The sequence below is a fragment of the Seriola dumerili genome, unplaced genomic scaffold (assembly GCF_002260705.1).
Source record: "Seriola dumerili isolate Sdu_G_001 unplaced genomic scaffold, Sdu_1.0 BDQW01000138.1, whole genome shotgun sequence".
NCBI lineage: Eukaryota > Metazoa > Chordata > Actinopteri > Carangiformes > Carangidae > Seriola > Seriola dumerili.
This window is the reverse complement of record NW_019174393.1, coordinates 18656161-18674885: the sequence shown is the minus strand read 5'-3', so window position 1 is coordinate 18674885 and position 18725 is coordinate 18656161. Positions and strand designations below refer to the sequence as shown.

General features: G+C 38.9%; 1 protein-coding gene across 4 annotated transcripts in view; it reads right to left on the bottom strand.

Moving 5' to 3' along the window:
- Positions 1-17321, bottom strand: part of arhgef39 (Rho guanine nucleotide exchange factor 39) — a 61771-nt gene extending 44450 nt beyond the window's left edge. For 3 of the 4 annotated variants that reach the window (XM_022749514.1, XM_022749516.1, XM_022749517.1), the window contains exons 1-5: positions 17257-17321; positions 15856-16012; positions 12455-12549; positions 4948-5068; positions 63-181 (exon numbers count right to left, since the gene is read on the bottom strand). In XM_022749514.1, coding sequence (XP_022605235.1) covers positions 63-181; positions 4948-5068; positions 12455-12549; positions 15856-15990 — 470 coding nt within the window. In that variant the 5' untranslated portion in view covers positions 15991-16012; positions 17257-17321. Of the gene's footprint in view, positions 1-62; positions 182-4947; positions 5069-12454; positions 12550-15855; positions 16013-17017; positions 17153-17256 lie in introns of those variants that run through there. The other variant, XM_022749515.1, reaches the window with a different exon arrangement.
- Between the last annotated feature and the right edge of the window lie 1404 nt (positions 17322-18725).

Below are 18725 nucleotides of genomic sequence, written 5' to 3'. Positions count from 1 at the left end.
AGAGAAAGAGAAGTAATATGAAGCCTTCCTTCATTTCCACAGACGGCAGCAGACGGACTTACTGATCAATCCGCAGAATGGGAAGCTGCAGTAAGTCCTCCAGCTTCTGGTTGTTGAACTCCGGTCGCGTTTCCTGTAGTTTCTTAAAACGTCTGAAGGCCTTGTTTTTCTTCAGCTGGATCTAAGGAAACACACGAGACATTGTGAAATTATTCTCACATTTACAAGACACAGTTTTGTGCTTTGCAAAGAGACATTTAGTGAGGTGCAGTAAGAGCTTTCCTGTTCAGTATGTTGGGATTACACTGGAAATAAAAGCTCTGATTAGCACGTGCAAAATTAAAACAGGCTGGCTTCTACAGCAGGACAATGATCCAAAGAAAACCTCAAAATCCTTAATGAACTAGTTCAAGAAACACAAGCTGAAGCTTCTGGAAAGGCCCCTCTCAGTCCCGTGATTTCAACATCACTGAAAATCTGTGGGAGGATCTTAAACGTGCTGCGCGTGCAAGACAGAATAAAAACATGTCAGAACCTCAAGTGATCTGCAGGGAAGATCAGTGAAAATCCCTGAATCAAGAAGAGAAAAACATTTACAGGCTGTGATATCTGCCAAAGGATGGGTTACTACTGGAAGCACTGACTCAGTCCTACTTTTGCACATGCCACAATTACTGTTTATTTTCTATTTTCTAAGTTCATGAAACAAAAAGTAAGAGCGCATTTACATTTGAAGCAAGCCTCATGTTTGATGTCTGTTTGCTGCAGAGCCTGTAAAACATCCGTTTACTTTAACAGTCAACAAAATACATCATTTCCCCACAGGTGCATAAAAACAGTGTGTGTCTGTGTGTGTGTGTGTGTGTGTGTGATGTGCAGGGTTGCCATGATTGGTCGCCATAATGATGTCTACGATGAAAATGCGTCCATATCAATATTTTAAGTTGATAAGTCGTTTCCCATACATTGATTTATTTGTGGCGGCCAGAGTGAAGGAAGTAAAGATTACTGGAGTTGACAACAACTATTACTGAACTTTACTGTAAATGCAATGAAAAGTAAAAGGCCGATAATAACTTTATCAAACCACCTGTTCAACAAGCAACAAACTGAAAAGAGGTATTTTCATCTACTTGTCCGCTTTTAGGTGAAACTAAAACAAAGTCTAAATGATATTCTTAGTTCACCATGCATCTAAAAATGTGGCAGACCAGCCCAATCAATTCAAACCCTGTTCTGAATTTTTTTTTTTTTTTTAATGATAATCAAAACATAATAATTCTTTAGTAATGATTAAGAACCAGTAATAGTCTGAGCTGGATCAATAAGATCAATAAGTGTATGGATAAGATAAAGATGATGGCTCTGACTCTGGGAGGAAGAACAGTTCAAACTCCTTCACTCTAAGTCTTGTTTAACCAGTGTTATTTTGTGATTATTATGTTTTATGGCGCACAGTGAGATCAGTCACAAACATGTGAAGGATTACTTCATGTGTAAGTGTCTGTTCATTAGTAGACAGAGATTTTTAATATCTTCAGTCCTTGTAGCTGAAAAATACTCAAGTCATAAAGTCGTTGCTGCTGCCTGAGAATTTACACTGAATAAGTGTTTGAGAAAATGCTAGAGTTAGAATCTCGATAAAATAGCTGATGGATGAATTGATAGAAAAATTGTTGTTAGTGGTTTGTGTATATAGATATATCTGTCAATTGGACCAACACATACAAATACATATACTGTATACACATAGAGACGATGATGGCCATGTCACAACCAGTGACTACATCTCATGACACTTCTAGCTGCAGACTCTGCCTGACAAACCCAAAAATCATCTCGTTGTCACTCATTATGCTGGATTGCCAGCTGAGGTGTAGGGAGGTGTAGGGAGGAGGAGACAGCCTGTATATGTCATTAAATATGCATTTGCACATCGTATCAGCTTGAGTGTATGTCAACATTTGGATGACAAAAAGCCTTATCTTGTCATTCACGTCAATCATCAAAATAAACATTGCTGCTGTATTTAAATAGACCTGAGGAGAGCTCTGCTATTTCACAGCTTTGAAAACATCAGTGTATGCCACTTGACTTTAGATGCCAGGTGTGTGTGTGTGTGTGTGTGTGTGTGTGTGTGTGTGTGTGTGTGTGTGTGTGTGTGTGTGTCTCCAGTATGTATGTGTGCTGCTCACATACAGCTGTTTAGCTGGTCATTATGCCTGTGGCAGGTAGAGTTGGACATGGTAAACAGGCAGGTGGTGAGTCAGTAGATGATGGGCACAATGTGAGAGGAATCACTTATTAGATAGAGGTGGAGTGGTGGCAGAGTGAAGCTGTAAATCAGAAAGCTTAAAGAGTCGACAGTGTGGATTTAGTGTTGGTGAACCTCACACTTTACAGCTCTGCATGTTGACTTGACTTTGGTAGCCGCAAATGGCAGCAAGAGATACGCTGATCAGTATTAAGAACCACACACTCAAATTACCAGTACAGCTGCAGCTCCAGCTGTTTTTTTAATAATGTTCAAAATGGATAATGACCAATTATTTTTTTCCTGAACAAAAGTAATAGTAAACAGTAATAATATAATGCAGAATTAGAGCACTTTGCTTTGAAATTGTTTGTATTAAAGTCCCCCTCATTAACGTCCATATGATGTTTTTAGATAACATATGTGAAATAATCATCAACACCATGACTGAGTGTTTCCACCTTGAATCAATGACAGTCTCGTGAAAACAGATTCAGACAGCCAGGGTTTCATACGTCACAAACCTAAGGAACCAATCCTGTCAACTTGTGGGGATGGGTGGGGGGGGGGGCTAAATTTACAAGCTATTTACAGTTACAAGCTAATAAACAACATAAACAAATAAAAGATGCTAACAATGCTAACCGTTCTGATATGTCTGCGAGTCTCTGGTTCTGGTCTCAACAGACTCCTCATCTGAGTCTGGGTCTGACTGAGAATCAAACATGTTTCCTCCTCTAACCATCTTGATACTCTCTGCTCTTTCACCTGTCCAGCTGGAGCAAACAGCTGGTGGGCGGGGCATAAGGCCTGATCCAGATTTCTCAACCAGGAAGTAAGAGGAGATGGGCTTCTTTTTTCTTATTGTCAACAAATCCATTGTGCAGACCCAAAACAATAATGAATGTCTCCTACTAACAGGGGCTATATATTCATAGCTGTTACATCTTATTTCTCTGTGCCACAGAGCTCCCATGTTGTCCAAAAACTATTAAAAATGCATCAATGAGCCACACTGTTGCACTGGGTGAAATGTTCCTTCATTACCACACACTGTAGTTCATTTTGACTTAATCCCTCATATCCCACTGTCCTGCTGCCCCAAATATTAACTAGAGCACCATGAATAAAATTTGCTATAAATTGCAATGGCCAGCTGTTTTAGGAAATGACTGTGATTAAAAGAGATTAAAGATTTACATACATCTGATAAACCAACCACAGGCAGGGGAGCCAGAGTATTTAGGCCCAGTTCAGACCTGGCATTAACATCATCCGTCTTGGGTGATCCGATCACAAGTGGTCAGCTCTAAGTTCAGGTGTGAATGCATTCAATGTGGACCAGGTGGTCTGGACCACATGTGGCCACATTCCTTTAGCAGTGTGAATGTGTCTTGGACTACATTGATGGACTCTCTCTCTCTCTCTCTCTCTCTCTCTCTCTCTCTCTCTCTCTCTAAATGCATCAAAAATCACATAAAATCAATTCAGTGCAATGTAGTTATCTACTGTTACACATTACATGAGACCAAATTCTTCATAGATGTTAAACAGAAGCTTCAATAAGTCATTTTGTTAGTTTGCAATAAAAACATTTAAAGTTCATTAACAAAACTGAATTATCAGCCAGTCCTAATTACACACCTCTGGCATCGCATGAGGGCGTTGTTAATACTGCTTCCGTATTCTCAGANCTCTCTCTCTCTCTCTCTCTCTCTCTCTCTCTCTCTCTCTCTCTCTAAATGCATCAAAAATCATATAAACAACAAATAAAATCAATTCAGCGCAATGTAGTTATCTACTGTTACAAATTACATGAGACCAAATTCTTCATAGATGTTAAACAGAAGCTTCAATAAGTCATTTTGTTAGTTTGCAATAAAAACATTTAAAGTTCATTAACAAAACTGAATTATCAGCCAGTCCTAATTACACACCTCTGGCATCGCATGAGGGCGTTGTTAATACTGCTTCCGTATTCTCAGAATGTCTCTTCACTACATTTTGCAGACTAATGTTTGATGTTTAATTTGACATTAGAAACTCATAGGTTTCTCCTGTTTAGAGGACTGATCATTGGCCACTTCAGTAACGTAGAACACCACTCACTACAACATGTTTCCCTCTTCAGTGATTTAAAAGGAATGTTAATCTGGAGGCAGATCAATGCAGAAGTGCAGGGCTTTGCTCCACAACCAATGCAATTAATCAGAGTTTTAACAAATGAAATGAATATTTTTGGAAATATGGTTATTTGTTGTCTTACCATAAAGACTGGAAGCAGAGGGGGGGGGCGGCTAGCCTAGCTCTAAAGCTGCTGTGCAAAGCTTTTAGAGACTTAGAGAAAAAGAACTGAAGCTGTAATTGCTGCCAAAGTGGCTTCTACAAAGTACTGAATTCTGAGGTCTGAATACTTTCTGAAGCTATTCTACATGAATGTGTTGCCATGGCATTACCAGCATCACTGACAGCCGGGAATTGATTGTGTCTGCAAAGAATCCAATAACCACATTTACATTTGCATGTGTATTAACTCCAATACCTGAGGAATACATTGGCCAATTTCCCCACAGGGGGTTATTAAAATCTAATCAAACCTAATGTAATAAACAGCTTGTGAAATGCTCATGAGTGCAAAAGGAATGTCTGACATGGATGTGCAACAGCCGTGTGGAAAAACAGTGTGTTCCTACCCTGAGCACTTTGCTGGCATTGTAGATGTTGTCCACGTATGTATTGTAGTGTTGCAGATGTGGACAAAACTGGTCGAAACCTCGGCCAAAGTAGCCATTCTCCAAATGGACCAACAGAGATCTGGCAAAAGAATAAAACAAAGTTAGACATAATGAAACACTAACATACCACTTTTCATTCATAATTTAAAATCCAAAATCATGATTTTAAATAGTGTAGTTTTCAAATCTAAAGAGCAGAGATTTTAATTAGAAATTTACATAATAAGCTGCATCTTAACAAGTTGCAGGAGATGAAACATTTAGGCCGACTGTAATGGCAGCTGGCAACTCAGCTGTGGTTAATTAACATTATTTTTTGTGTTTGGCCAACTCACAGAATTAAACCCTTGGCTGTTGTCTGGTTAATATGCATTCTGCATGCCACTACTTTGCCTTGGTCAAAGATGGTTTTCATCAAAGAAACACATCACTCTGAAACTGTCAATGTGCTTTGTCTTTTTGCTGTTTAAAAACACCAACAGTCCTAGAGCTCAATAAAAGATGGAGGTGATCGCCTCATGTTAAGTTTGAACAGGTCACAATCTGAGAAGCTAGAAAACAGCAGCTTTGGCAGTTAAAGGTCCCATACAGTATAAAGATAGAATTTCATGTTTTAATACAAAGCAGGTCTAGGTTCTTTATTAATACGGTGAAAGTATCAAAGAGCTCAGTCCACAGAGAAACTTCAGAAACTGAGCCTTAAAACCAGCCGTCAGGCCTTCTGGAACTTTGTGATGTCACAACAAAGCAGTCACTGCTCAGCCATGCCCCAAGCCCCGCCCACCTGGACCCACCATCTAAATCTTGCAGGATTTGGTTTTTCTGAGTGTTTACCTGAAATCTGCTATATTTTTATTGGATCACTCAGAAAACAGTCAGCTGTTACTTAACTAGTCTAATTCTGCCATAAAACAGCATAACACACTGGTCACATACTGGACAAGCTGGTGCACAGCACTGCCTGACAATGAACTGCTGCTCTGCATCAGTGGAAAGAAGCAGCTCAAATAAGGCAAGATCACATCTTAAAAACATCATTTTCAGCAAAGGCACACATGTTTAGAGAAAGTGCGGGGGTTGAGCAAAGTTCAGAGCATTGCTTCCCAGTTAATGGGAGGTTTAGCAAGCAGGGCTCTGTAGTGTCATTTGAAGGCCTCTCCCTGTGGGTGACGTATTTACTGGGACCCAGATGGTGGGTCTGTCTTCAGGGCACCCAGGGCCACTTTGTAGTGAGAACATGCCTGCTGAACTCAGGAACAAAACAACTAGATCAAGGCAGAGGCAAAGCAATCGTTCAGCCTGTCAGGCACATTACAGTAACACGGACGCAATTGGTTGGGGGTGTTGACACTTGTGAAGGAGCTTGTTATCCAAACTTAGAGGAAGTACCACACACGCACACATACACACGCGCACACACACACAGTCCTACTCTCTAATGATGCTCCCAGAGACTTCTGTTCGTACATGCTGTAAAAAGGAGTACTTTGCCGCTGAAGTTGATTTAAATAGATTTTAATGAAGTTGCGTGCCAAGGTAGCCTCTGTTCATAATCAGGAGATGCAGGAGCAGCCGAGAGAGTTCTAACGAGGGCAAAGGGCGGGAAAAACTGTGTTTCCGTTTTTTTCCCCCTCACACTGCCAGAGGCTATTATGATAAATATGAAATTATGGATTACATTTTTATACTTTTTTTCACAGCAATTAAATTGTCTGGCCATCAGCAGCAGGATGGAGATAACATTAGCATTCTGTGCGTGTCACGTTAATCCACATTAATTCCAAGCAGTTGCGACATCTGGGGTGGATACAACCTTGACCGAACAATTCAGGGCGAGACGCCTTCATTTGGGGAAGGCTTGAACAGAGGAATACTAATTGTTATGACACAGTGTGAGCATCCGCTAAACATAAATTACTAATTAATGAAAAATAAACACAACCACGAATCACTGATAGGAAGCAAAATAATAAAGCAGCATTTTGTTGCTCCCAGTGAACTGTACGATGTGCTTCACGCTGTGTCGACACACAGCGATTCTTGTCACTCCGTGTCTGATCTACCTATCAGAATCAGACCACACCTACACTTATTATGACCTCTTCAAATCCATGGCTGATTGTTTGCTCCTTACTGGATCCACTGACAGCTCTTTCAAGTTGCTGACTCCTGTCTGTCATGTTAGCAGCAGGGAATAATTGGGGAGCTCCTTCTGCTGCCTGCTCTCTGTTCTCCATACACAGTCAGAAGTAGAATAAATATGTGCATGTGTATATCATACACACACACACACACACACACACACACACACACACACACACACACACACCTACGCATGCACAATACTGAAGAAATCTGAACTATGAAATAAGACATATGAGAAAAAGTGTTTAAAAAAACTAAATGTTTCATATTTTAGATTCCTAAAAGTAGCATCCATTTACCTTGATGACAGCTTTGCACAGTATTAGCTTTATCATGAAGTTCTTCTCTAAACATGTTTAAACTATTTTTTTTAACATTGTTTTCCAACATAAAAACTGGGTCTGAAGCTCATCTCCTCTTACTTTCCTAATTGAGAAATCTGGATCAGGCCTTGTGTCCCGCTCACCACCTGCCTGCTCCAGGTGGACAGGTGAAAGAGCAGAGAGTATCAAGATGGTTATAGGAGGAAACATGTCTGCTAGTCTCTGATTCTGGTCTTAACAGACTCCTCATCTGAGTCTGGGTCTGACTGAGGCTCAGACGTATCAGAATAGTTAGCGTAGTTAGCCTCTTTGTCAGTAGGGTTGGGTACCGAAACCCAGATTTAAACAGGCCCTGGGGTTAAATTTTTACAGACCAGAGTATCGATAAGCTCCAGCATTATCAGTTCTGCTTTCGGTACTTGAGAAATTAAGAAAATAGATTTCCTGTTTACTATTGCGACATAAAAGTTCTCTTGCGCATTCTATCTCACCAACTCTGTTTCTGATTAAGACATTCGTCTATGAATGATGCATTTTCACTGTTTCCAACCCAGAGGAGAGACCTCTTTCTCTCTCTCTCTCTCTCTCTGTGTGTGAGGGGCGGGGGCAGCTTTGTGTCATACGCCGGAGCACAGTGCAGCAAAGAGACACAGACCCTGCTCTTAGTGTCAATGACAGAGAGATCTAAACGTTTTTAAGTGTGGTTCAGTCTTTTTCATGCAAGAGCGGAAACACGAGCGATCTCTGGAAACATCCAGTGAAAGTCTGTTACACGCAGAAAGAAAAATGTACAGTTTACAGTTTTCGACCGACGAGCTTGTAGTTCATCTGTCGTTGTGTAATGTGTGTTCTGTATGCTGCATCATCAGCTGCTTACAACAACTGCAGGTTAATGATGAAAAGAAACCAAAAGCCATCTGATTGTTATGGGCACGTTCTTTGTTCGTTTGTTAAGCAATGCTATGAGAAAATAAGCAATGTTAATTCTGTTCTTCATTTGTTTTGTTTTTTTCTTACAAAATGACAAAAAAGTACCAATAAAAGCACTGTTAAGCCCCGCCCCCAGTCCCCACACGTCACAAACCTAAGGAACCAATCCTGTCAACTTATGAAACCCTGGCTGTCTGAATCTGTTGTTATGAGACTGTCATTGGTTCACTGCAGTTCAAGGTGGAAACACTCAGTCACGGTGTTGATGACTATTTCTCTCATCATATGTCTTGTATCATATAAAAACATCATGTAGATGTTAACAAGGTGAAACACTTGATTTTCATTAGAGGGGGGCTTTAACCATGAAGTAGTCGCCTGGAAGGCTTTTCAATTAATAGGTGTGTCTTGTCAGAAGTTAATTAGTGGATTTTTGTGGGTACTTTGAAGAATCTAAAACTTAAAATTTTTTGTTTTGTTTACACATGTATATAGGCTATATATGTATGTATGTACACAAACACACACACACAACATTAAAACCACCTGCCTAATATTGTGTAGGTCCCCCTCATACCGCCGAAACAGCTCTGACCCATTGACACTTGGACTTCACAGACCTCTGAAGGTGTCCTGTGCTATTAGGCACCAAGACTTTAGCATCAGATCCTTTAAGTCCCGTCAGTTGTGTGATGGGGCCTGTATGGATCTGACTTTTTCAGCAGATCCCATAGATGCTCAATCGGACTGAGATCTTAGGAATTAGGAGGCCCAGGTAACACTTTGCAGTCTTCGTGTCATGTTCCTCAAACCATTCCTGAACAGTTGTTGCAGTGTACGTTTGCTACTGCATAGCGGGGACACCCCTAGCTGTTTTTTGGTCATCACAATTTGGCCCTTGTCAAAGTCGCTCAGATCCTTACGCTTTTACGCCATTTTTCCTGCTTTTAACATGTCAACTTCAAGAAGTCACTGTTCACTTGCTGCCTAATGTATCCAGGCCTGGTGCCATCGTAACAAGACAATCAATATTACTCACTTCACCTGTCAGTGGCTTTAACATTGTGACTGATGTATATATCAAGTATCCTTTTCTTATGTAACTCCCCAAAGCTTAATGAAGGCAGAATTCATTACCACTACTCCCACTGCGCTCTGAAGTTCAGTAAATAAAGATGGAAAGATCAGATGAATACACCTTCACGCTGTGCACACTGAAACACTTGTATTATGATCAGAGAACCATTAGGCTGTGTAGAGCTGATGAGCACAGATCTCACAGAATGTTTCTGACATTGAAAACTGGTTTCTTGCTGCATCTTAAGTATCAGTGCCCTGCTGCAAAAAAATCATCTAATGGAAATATTTCTCTTAGTTGTTCTCTGCTAAAGCTGGGCAGACTCCCTACCAAGTACGGGATTCTTCAAGAATCAAAATCACAAGAGCAACCCTGGTTTGTAGCCTTCAAAAAGTAATATCACTTTTGCTTGAAAAAATGATACGAGATATTTTCTGCTTGATAAATGAACAATAAAATATGACCTGGGTTAAGGTTGCGTGGTCATCATCTTTGGTCTTTATATACATTTTGTCAATGTTGCTTGAAAAAATGTAATCAATTACTCATTACATATTACTCTTTCAAAAGGTGATTATTTCTTCACTAATTGCTCAACAGCAAAGTTAATTAGTTACATTATTTTGTTAATTAGGTTTAACAAGCAGTCGGCCTTCAGTTTGGAGGAGTTTACTGACTTGATAGCTTAACATTAGCTGTGGTGACTGCACACAGCAAAGCTGCAGGTTCACACACAATCCAACCCTCCACAGTCTGTTATCAATACCGAGTTTCTGTATTGATAAAGTGTTTAACAAAACCTTTTTCTCCAAAGATCTCAATTGTTAAACATTGCCTAAACACCAAGAGCCATAAAGGAGCTTGGCCTGAACAAAAAAAAGTATAAAATTGTCAAAAGTTCTGATTTGAATAAGCAACAATTAAGCAATCAATCAAAGAATATGAAAACAACACATTCAATACTTTCAGTACAAGATAACGTTTTGGTGGGTCTGATACCCAGACCTTGACTGAGACAGTGCGCCTGCTGGTAGAAGCAGCAACAAGCCTTTTACAGCATGTCATTTGATGGTTATGGGCCTGTTAAATGCACAAAGACTTACAGTATATAATACTTGATGTTTCATGTGTGACAGCTAGATGACGGAGTCAAACACATAATCGTCTATGGCAGCTAATTATCACCACTGTCACACAGCTATTCAATGTAAACCAAATGTCAGAGTGAAAGAAAGTGAATAATAAAGGAAAATCTATAATCAACCCCGTAACAGTAGTAAATAAGTCTGGCACTATCACACTGTCTCTCCATGGACCATTCTTTTAAATGGAGTGCTTGCCATTATGTTTCAACCATTGATTCAACAAGGGGCCCATAATGAAGATGTATGAGATCTGCATAACCATTTATCCAATACATAAGACGGTGTAATTCATACTTCAATCTTCATTGTGGCACTCTCAACAAGAAGGTCTGTCAGTCTGCGGAGGATGAGGGCCTGTGGGAACCCATACCACTCATTTTTATATCTGGAAATCAGTCACACCAATGTTTCTCATGCTGTACAGTCTCATACTGAACGGTGTGTTTGTCCATCAGACTGTGTTTAGACTGGAGACAGCAAATCTGATTGGTTCCTGGCTGAATGTCCATATTATTATCTGCAAATGATTGTGTCTGACTAAATAATGAATTAATACAGTGGCTTCAGAAAGTATTCAGACCCTTTTATTATGTTGCAGATTTAATTTTAAATAGAAAATATTGATTTTAAATAATGATTTTTCTGATTGAAAAATCCATAATCACAAAGTGATAACACATTTTTAGAAATTTTTGCAAAACAGCCTAACAGGAGAAGAGAAATGACTAAGCTAATCAATTAGCTAACAGGAAAAGGAAAAAGGAAATGGAAATTGAAGAGGGAATCCAGGAATGTAGTGCCATTTTTAAAATTCCTTTTCAAATAGTTTTTCAAATTCTATCATTTATTCATGAATTAATAAGTGTATTTCTAAATTGTGTACTTAATGAGAGTTTTGTAAATCCATTTTTAAATCTTCAGTATTTATTGATAGATTAATCGTTTTTTTTTTCTTTTTTACAAATTCTTTTTACAATTCCTATTTTAATGCCTATTAAAATATGAAATTAAGGAAATGCTTTATTACTTTTCCTGTGACATCCCTGGACCTCCACAGTTTTTACCTACCGTCTCAAAAACTAATGTGACGCAGTATACTGTTATATACAGAGGGATGAAAATATGGAATGGTTTACTATCGAATATTTCACATTTAACAAGTAAAAGAGGTTAAAGAATATCTAATGTCACAGAATACCAGCCCCATGTTTTGCTACATAATAATAATCAGTTTAACTTCGAGACAAAAATATCAGTTTTGGTATCAGCTTTTAACAACCCAGGGTTACTATGAGCTGTTTATCTTCATTGAATCATGGTTACCATAACTGAACCTAGTGCCTCAGCATGTACACATGTACCACCTTCAAAACATCAACCTTTTATTTATTGGGCCGAAGTTTCTCAAGTCTCTCAAGTGCATTTGGAGATTTTTAGTTTTACAGCACAAGATCAATGTGACGTCTAGACATGGAATAAGATCAGCTTCTCTCAGCACTGGCTTCCAATTCCCGAGATCTTCAACAGCAGGTCAGGTAGGTAACGACGATTCATTAATGTACTATGGTAACAATAATGCTCTTCACTTTGAGATATCAGCTGGAGTAATTCCACCTGATATGCAGTAATGTGTCCACCAGGGAAGAGAACACCTCCACACTGGAACACAATATCATTGACTTCTGCTAATGGTGAAGATAAGGACTACACTTTGGCAACCTTAGAGTGTATCTTGACTGCATTTTAACACAAGAGACAACCTACTAATCCTCAGCCCTTTACATGGTCTCTCAACACCATCTCCAAAGCATAGATATTTGTTAAATTATTCAGAGGATACTTACTGGTTTACTGAATGAATGGCTTTAATTGAACTGAAGATGTTTTCTGTAATGTCCTGCCTCAGGGTTCCTTTGGCCTTCAAGATCTCAACAAAGTACTGTGAGAAACAAGAAAGAAGAGGGAGACAAAATGACATTATTTCTGCATTTGTATTAATAAGCCGGAGCTGGGCCATCTCTGATTGGATATGCCACTGATGAATGGAAATATTTTTTTGATAAGGATGTGCTTTCACTGCTGACATCTTAATTACGCTCCCAAAACAGAGAGCAAATGTAATACCAAGACCAGACTGCACAGAACATGTAAGTACTGTTTAACTACATAGCGCATAGTACAGAGGGATGTTGTTGTACAGCAGCACTCACAAAGAAACCGACAGCTGTGCTAGTCTCAAGTCAAATGAAATGAAAATGGGATTAGCAAATTGAATGTGCATTAGGCCTAAAATGACTCCTAACTGGAGTGAATGGGTGAAGGGTGAGTAATTGTGTAGAAATGAGGCTGCAGCGATGGGTGGGAAAAGGCTGTTCTCTCCACAGGGAGGAAAATTACCATGAACTCTACCTTGAGTCTGTTAATGTATTGAACAGTAAGAGGGCACTTCATAACGTCGCAGTGGAACACATTGTACAGTATAGCCTGTATGTTGAATCTTTTACCTCTGCAAATACTTGGCATGGAGATTTCTGTCCTTCATTCAGTCAATGTATTTATTAACAAACAATATTAGTCAAACACACGTGACTAAAAAACATGTTTTCTTTCCTGTAGTGCCGTCTAGACATGCAGATAATTTTAGTATCATACGCACAGGTTTTAAGATGAGACTTCTAATTTTAAAATTTAGATGTAGCATCTCTTTCTGAAACAGTGTTGTTTCTTAATCTTGATCATCCATAGACAGACCTCCCTGTAAGCAGCCAGAGCCAGAGGCATATTGGTTTTGTTTTCTCATCCTCGTTGACGCAACATCTCAATAACGCCTTGATGGAGCTTCTCCAAATTTGGCACATACATTCACTAGGACTCAAAGATGAACTGATTTGATTTTGGTGGTTAAAGGTAAAAGGTCACGGTGACTTCACGTTCTTGTGAATGCAATATATCAGGAACACCCAGAGGGAATCTCAATACTTCTGTCACACTGTGACCTCACAAAACAGGTTTTTGGCCATAACTCATATTCATTCATTAATTATGACACAATTGAACTCAAATGTCTATGAGGATAAAATGAAGTGATGACATTTTATATCTCAAAGTTCAGAGGTCACTGTGACATCATAATGTTCTGTAAAAACACTTCTGGCCATTATTCAACGCTGTAACTCAGGAAGGAGAGACTGTGACCATATTTCCTGTAACTTGGTTGGTTGGTGGAGGAAACAACCCACGAGGAGGTGATTCTGTTTTAAGTATTTCCTCATTAGGCTGTAGTTCCAGTGAAAACTGTCAACAGTGTGTGCTCTACCCTTAAATAAAGCTCTGATTACAAATCTTGATGCAAACAAAATGGGCCCACTGATACAAGTCAAGCTGATCAATATGAAATCAGTATGAAATCTAAAATAACTCCAAATGTGTGTCCAGCTAGTTATCAAACTATCCTCAGTCTAGCGTTGGACTGCAGTGCATCTGTGAGTTTTCTTACGTACCGTATTGGACTGATTAAGCCATTTGCCTTATTTCACCCAATTGATAAAACTGTGAAGGCTTTCTACTTTTTTTTTGTGACATTGCAACAGACTGCTCTGATTTACGACCGCAAAGCAAACATACCACATGCATGATCAATCATGTTGTCGAACGCTGAGTTGAATCAGACTGAAACAGACACTTCTCTTGTAATTTATTAACATGATTACATTGCCTTTGTTGTAGCAACACTATTCATTTTTCCTGACGCTTAATGTTGTATTCTTAAAAGTGTAATTATTTCTTCTGATGTTTACGGAGAGATCAGATCTCTTTCTGCAGACTCTAACTCCCACCTCAAGAGGGACCTCTCATGCATCCTGAGGGAGGTAGGGGGACACGGAATACAAGAGTGCCATGTTGAAAGCATCCATTGTGGAGGCAGCTGCTCGTAGCTGTGGTCAATAGGCCATCAAAAGTCATCACTTTCAGGCCATGGTTCTCTGGCAGAAGTGTAAAATGGAGCATGAAGTAGACAGGCAGCCTGGTGGAGCCTCAGCAGTAATGTGAGCATTGTTCTGGACTGTTGTGGAGAAGAGGTAGCTGATCCTGAAAGCGAAGCTCTTATCTTAACAGTGGATCTGTGCATGTTCCGACCCTCACCTACAGTCTCACGCTTTAGGTAGTGACCAAAATAAAGATTGAATGGATACCAGTAGCCAAAATTAGTTTACTATTTAGATTGGCCTGAACATTGGGAGGGAGCTGGGACTGGAGATGCTGCTCCTTTCCATCAAAAGGAGTCAGGTACGAAGTGGTTCAGGCATCTAATAAGCATGGCTCCTGAGCACCTCCCTTTTTTCCCGGGCACAACCAGCTGGTGCCAGAACCTTACTTAGCCTGCTACCACTGTGACCTGGCCTCAGATAAGCAGCAGCAAATGGATGGACGGATGGAAGTGAGACAATAAATTTTGTAAATTTTTGTAATCTGAACAGAGCCTTTCAGAAGAGGTACACCTGGATCATATGAAACAGCAGAGTGGGCCAATATGTCAAGATCTCAGATCAGCAGCGATCATAGAGTTACAGTCGAACTACACTGAGTGCATTTATTAAAACCATCTCTTCCGTACTCATCAGAACATTTCCAAAATAGTGCACAGTTCTATGATGCAAAAGTTACAGTATGACTGTGTCCTCTCAATCATGTGTAGCCAGAGGCATGGAAGCTAGATCATTATTTTTGTTGGTTTGTATTTACAGAAATTTTATCTCAGTCTTTCCAAACTTAACTGGAGCAGATTAACTATAGAATGTACACTAGTAGCAAATAATGATAATATAATGAAATAAAAAACAGAAAAATACAAACAAAAAACTAGAATCACCTCTTCGTGGTTGTTTCCTCCACCAACCAGCCAAGTTACAGGAAATGAGGTCATAGTTTCTCCTTCCTGAGTTACAACATTGAATAATAGGTGTTTTTGCTGAACATTATGATGTCACAGTGAAGTTGACCTTTGACCTTTTGGATATAAATGTCATTACTTCATTTTATCCTTAAAATACTATACTTTTAATACTGGTAGTATTAAAGAATTAAAATAAAAAATTAGTATTAAAATAAAACATTAATAAAAATAGACAAGTAAAGACAATGAAAGCCTCTCAGTGTTAGCTTTTTGAGGCCTTTAGTTCAGACAGACAGTGTGTAATCTCTCTGAGCAGATTAAATCAGAGCTCATGACCGCTACAGTACGTACGGTGGTGACCAGCTTCAGCTGTTGGCAGTAATGTTGTTCTGTCTGCACCAGCTCTCTGGCTGTTCGGCTGCGCTTTCTCTCCCAGCGGTCCCTCTGCTCCTGGATGCTGCTGCCCAGACCAGGGACGAAACTCATGGTCGCAGTGACAAGGAGGACACTGCAGAGACACAAGCAGGCCTGGTTTACAGACAAGGCATTGAACCAATGATAAACTCACCTAATTTCCCCCTCTGATTCTGATTCATAAACAATAATTTTAAATGTACTAGTGACTCATATTGCAATCACAATATCTGCCAAAATACTCAATTAAATAAATGATAAAAAATATTTTTTGCATATCGAGCAGCCCTTACCCAAATGTACATTAAAGTATTAATCACTGTAATTGTACCTTGTGTCTATACTGGTTGCAAACTAACAGATCCCTTCCTAAAGTGATGACACTGTAAGTTACAGGGGACTAAATCAATAGTCTCTGTTCTGTGCATAATGTAATCTAGAGTTCAGCAGAAGCTAATATTCAACTTCAACAGTCTGACTTATTATATCAATTTTATATCAAGAGAGTATCCACCAAAGTTCCAGTCTTTGTAGCATGAAAATCCCTCTTTGTGCTCAGTGCAAAACAGGACTTTGGTACTAAAAGCTCTGTATCAATGCAAAGAGATCAAGAAAATTATAAGTAACATTTAAAGCAAGCCTTAACTGAGGAATGAATTTGTTTTACCCTTCAATGTTACATACGTTTACAGTCACTTGTACATTCCCGTCAAGGCATTATGTAGCTTTGTGTTCACTACAGTATTCTAAATTTTCATGAGATGACTTTAGGTGAATACCAAAATCAGGTGTGGACAGTAACATAGTACATTTTCTTGAATAAGTATATTTTTCCACTATCTGTTCTTTACTTGAGTAAAACTTCTGACTTCTGACTTTTCCTCCACACGTTATAAAGTTCTGTACTGTGTCCACCTCTGTCTTACAAGGCGTGACAGAGTTTATGCTTTGGGCAGACACAAACAGGGTAAAGTTATTTCGGTTACTGGAAATGTCCTAAAGTATGTCCTCTATTAGTGAAACTCAGTTAACATTTTGAGCTGCAGCATATTTCATCTGCGACACTGTGACGTCAAAACAATACCAAACGTTTATATACCTTTATGTGGCCGTAATGTTAATGTTGAATAAAAGCGATAAACTCTTTTCGTCAAAAGGATAGTATCGCTCGAATGTGGCATTATGAGGAAGCGATATAAGGAACCGCAAGAAAGTTTTCAACAAATTAACCTTATTTGTTAGAGCGACATTGTTTCGTGTGAGAAACAACCCGTTGTATCGACATAAAATATCTTAATATAGCTTATGTACCGTATGCTAAAGTAATACGTGGCTTACCTTCAGGTAACGTCTCCACTTTTAATCAAGGCGCTCTTTTCAGGTTTAGCTTCCTTCTTCCGGGCTGCGATGCTGACGGGCTGCGCTGATTGGCTCCACACCGAGACAATAACAGGAAAGACCCACCCACTCTGTGTGTACGGCCAGACCTGTTATAGAAATTATCTGCTGATACTGTACCAAATACATTCTGAACTGCATTCAGCATTTTCACTCACTGAAGTCTTTAATCTGTGGAATAAACCATTAATGAACAGACGCAGCAGAACTTCATCAAACTGTGCTATATTTACTTTTCTTTTTTAGTAAAATTTAAAGACATTAACACATTGGAATTAGACACATTGGAATTAAATGGTAGCAATGGCTCTGTATACACTGGCAACAGAACAGGAACGGGAAGTTCTGTACAATTTGTTCATACACATTTATTTTGTTGAGATCCAGAATTTTGTCAATAGGAAAATGGGTGCTAATGTCAAAGTGAATATTTCTCATGATTCAGTCACTGATAATTGTAAATACCAATCCATCATTCACTGTTTTCAGTCAAACAGTACAGCACCTTAATTACAAATGTGAAGAACAAAAAAAGCAAAGAATAATTTCAGTATTTTAAATTAGATTTAATTTGAACTTTAAAACAAACCCGAATGCATTGACTTTTCTGGATTTAATACAATGTTAGTACGATGGTTCCACTATGTTTTTATATGTTTTTGTTTGAAAAAAAACTATTTCCTGTAAATAAAGAACACTGGAAAAATTGTCATGTTAACATTAACCCTCCTAATAATAAACTATTACTGTATTACTGTTTGTTTCTTTGCAACATTTAGATTTTACTAATGATATATCTGTGCTCTCAATCCTATTTTAATATTCAAAATTTCAGTGCTACTTTTTATGTTAGGAAATATTTTCCTTTTACCATGGGTGGTTATTTGGCCTCTGAGGCAAAAATGAGCTCCTGGGCCCCAATTTACCCCCTTTTCTCTTACTTGTTATTCAATGTGTGTATACTAGAGATGGTCCAGGTTTGCTCTGTAGTAATTTAACAAAGCTGAAATGAGGAGAGAGGTCGTCAAGATTAGACACTGAAGCAGCACCCGCTTTCAGGCCCTATATTGTACTTTAATGGTATATATTCCTAAACAAATATTCTATGAAATTAGCATGAACTACTTGACACACAGACTTCCTGGAGGTTTTGGAGCCCCCTGGAGTTCTGGTAATCCAGCTTTGCTTTTCACTAAAGCTCCTAAATGTAGCCTGGAAAGGAGTAAGTAATGTAAATGTTTTTTGTATGCTTGATTTGAGTGAGTTTTTCTTGTTTTCTCTGTTTTCTTTTTGTAACTTTCTCTGACTCATTCCCAGACCTTCCACAGATTTCTACTGTGAACACATAAAGTTTTATCTTTTTTTACTTAAGGAAACCTTAAGGAGAAGATACAGCATAACTGGCAGCA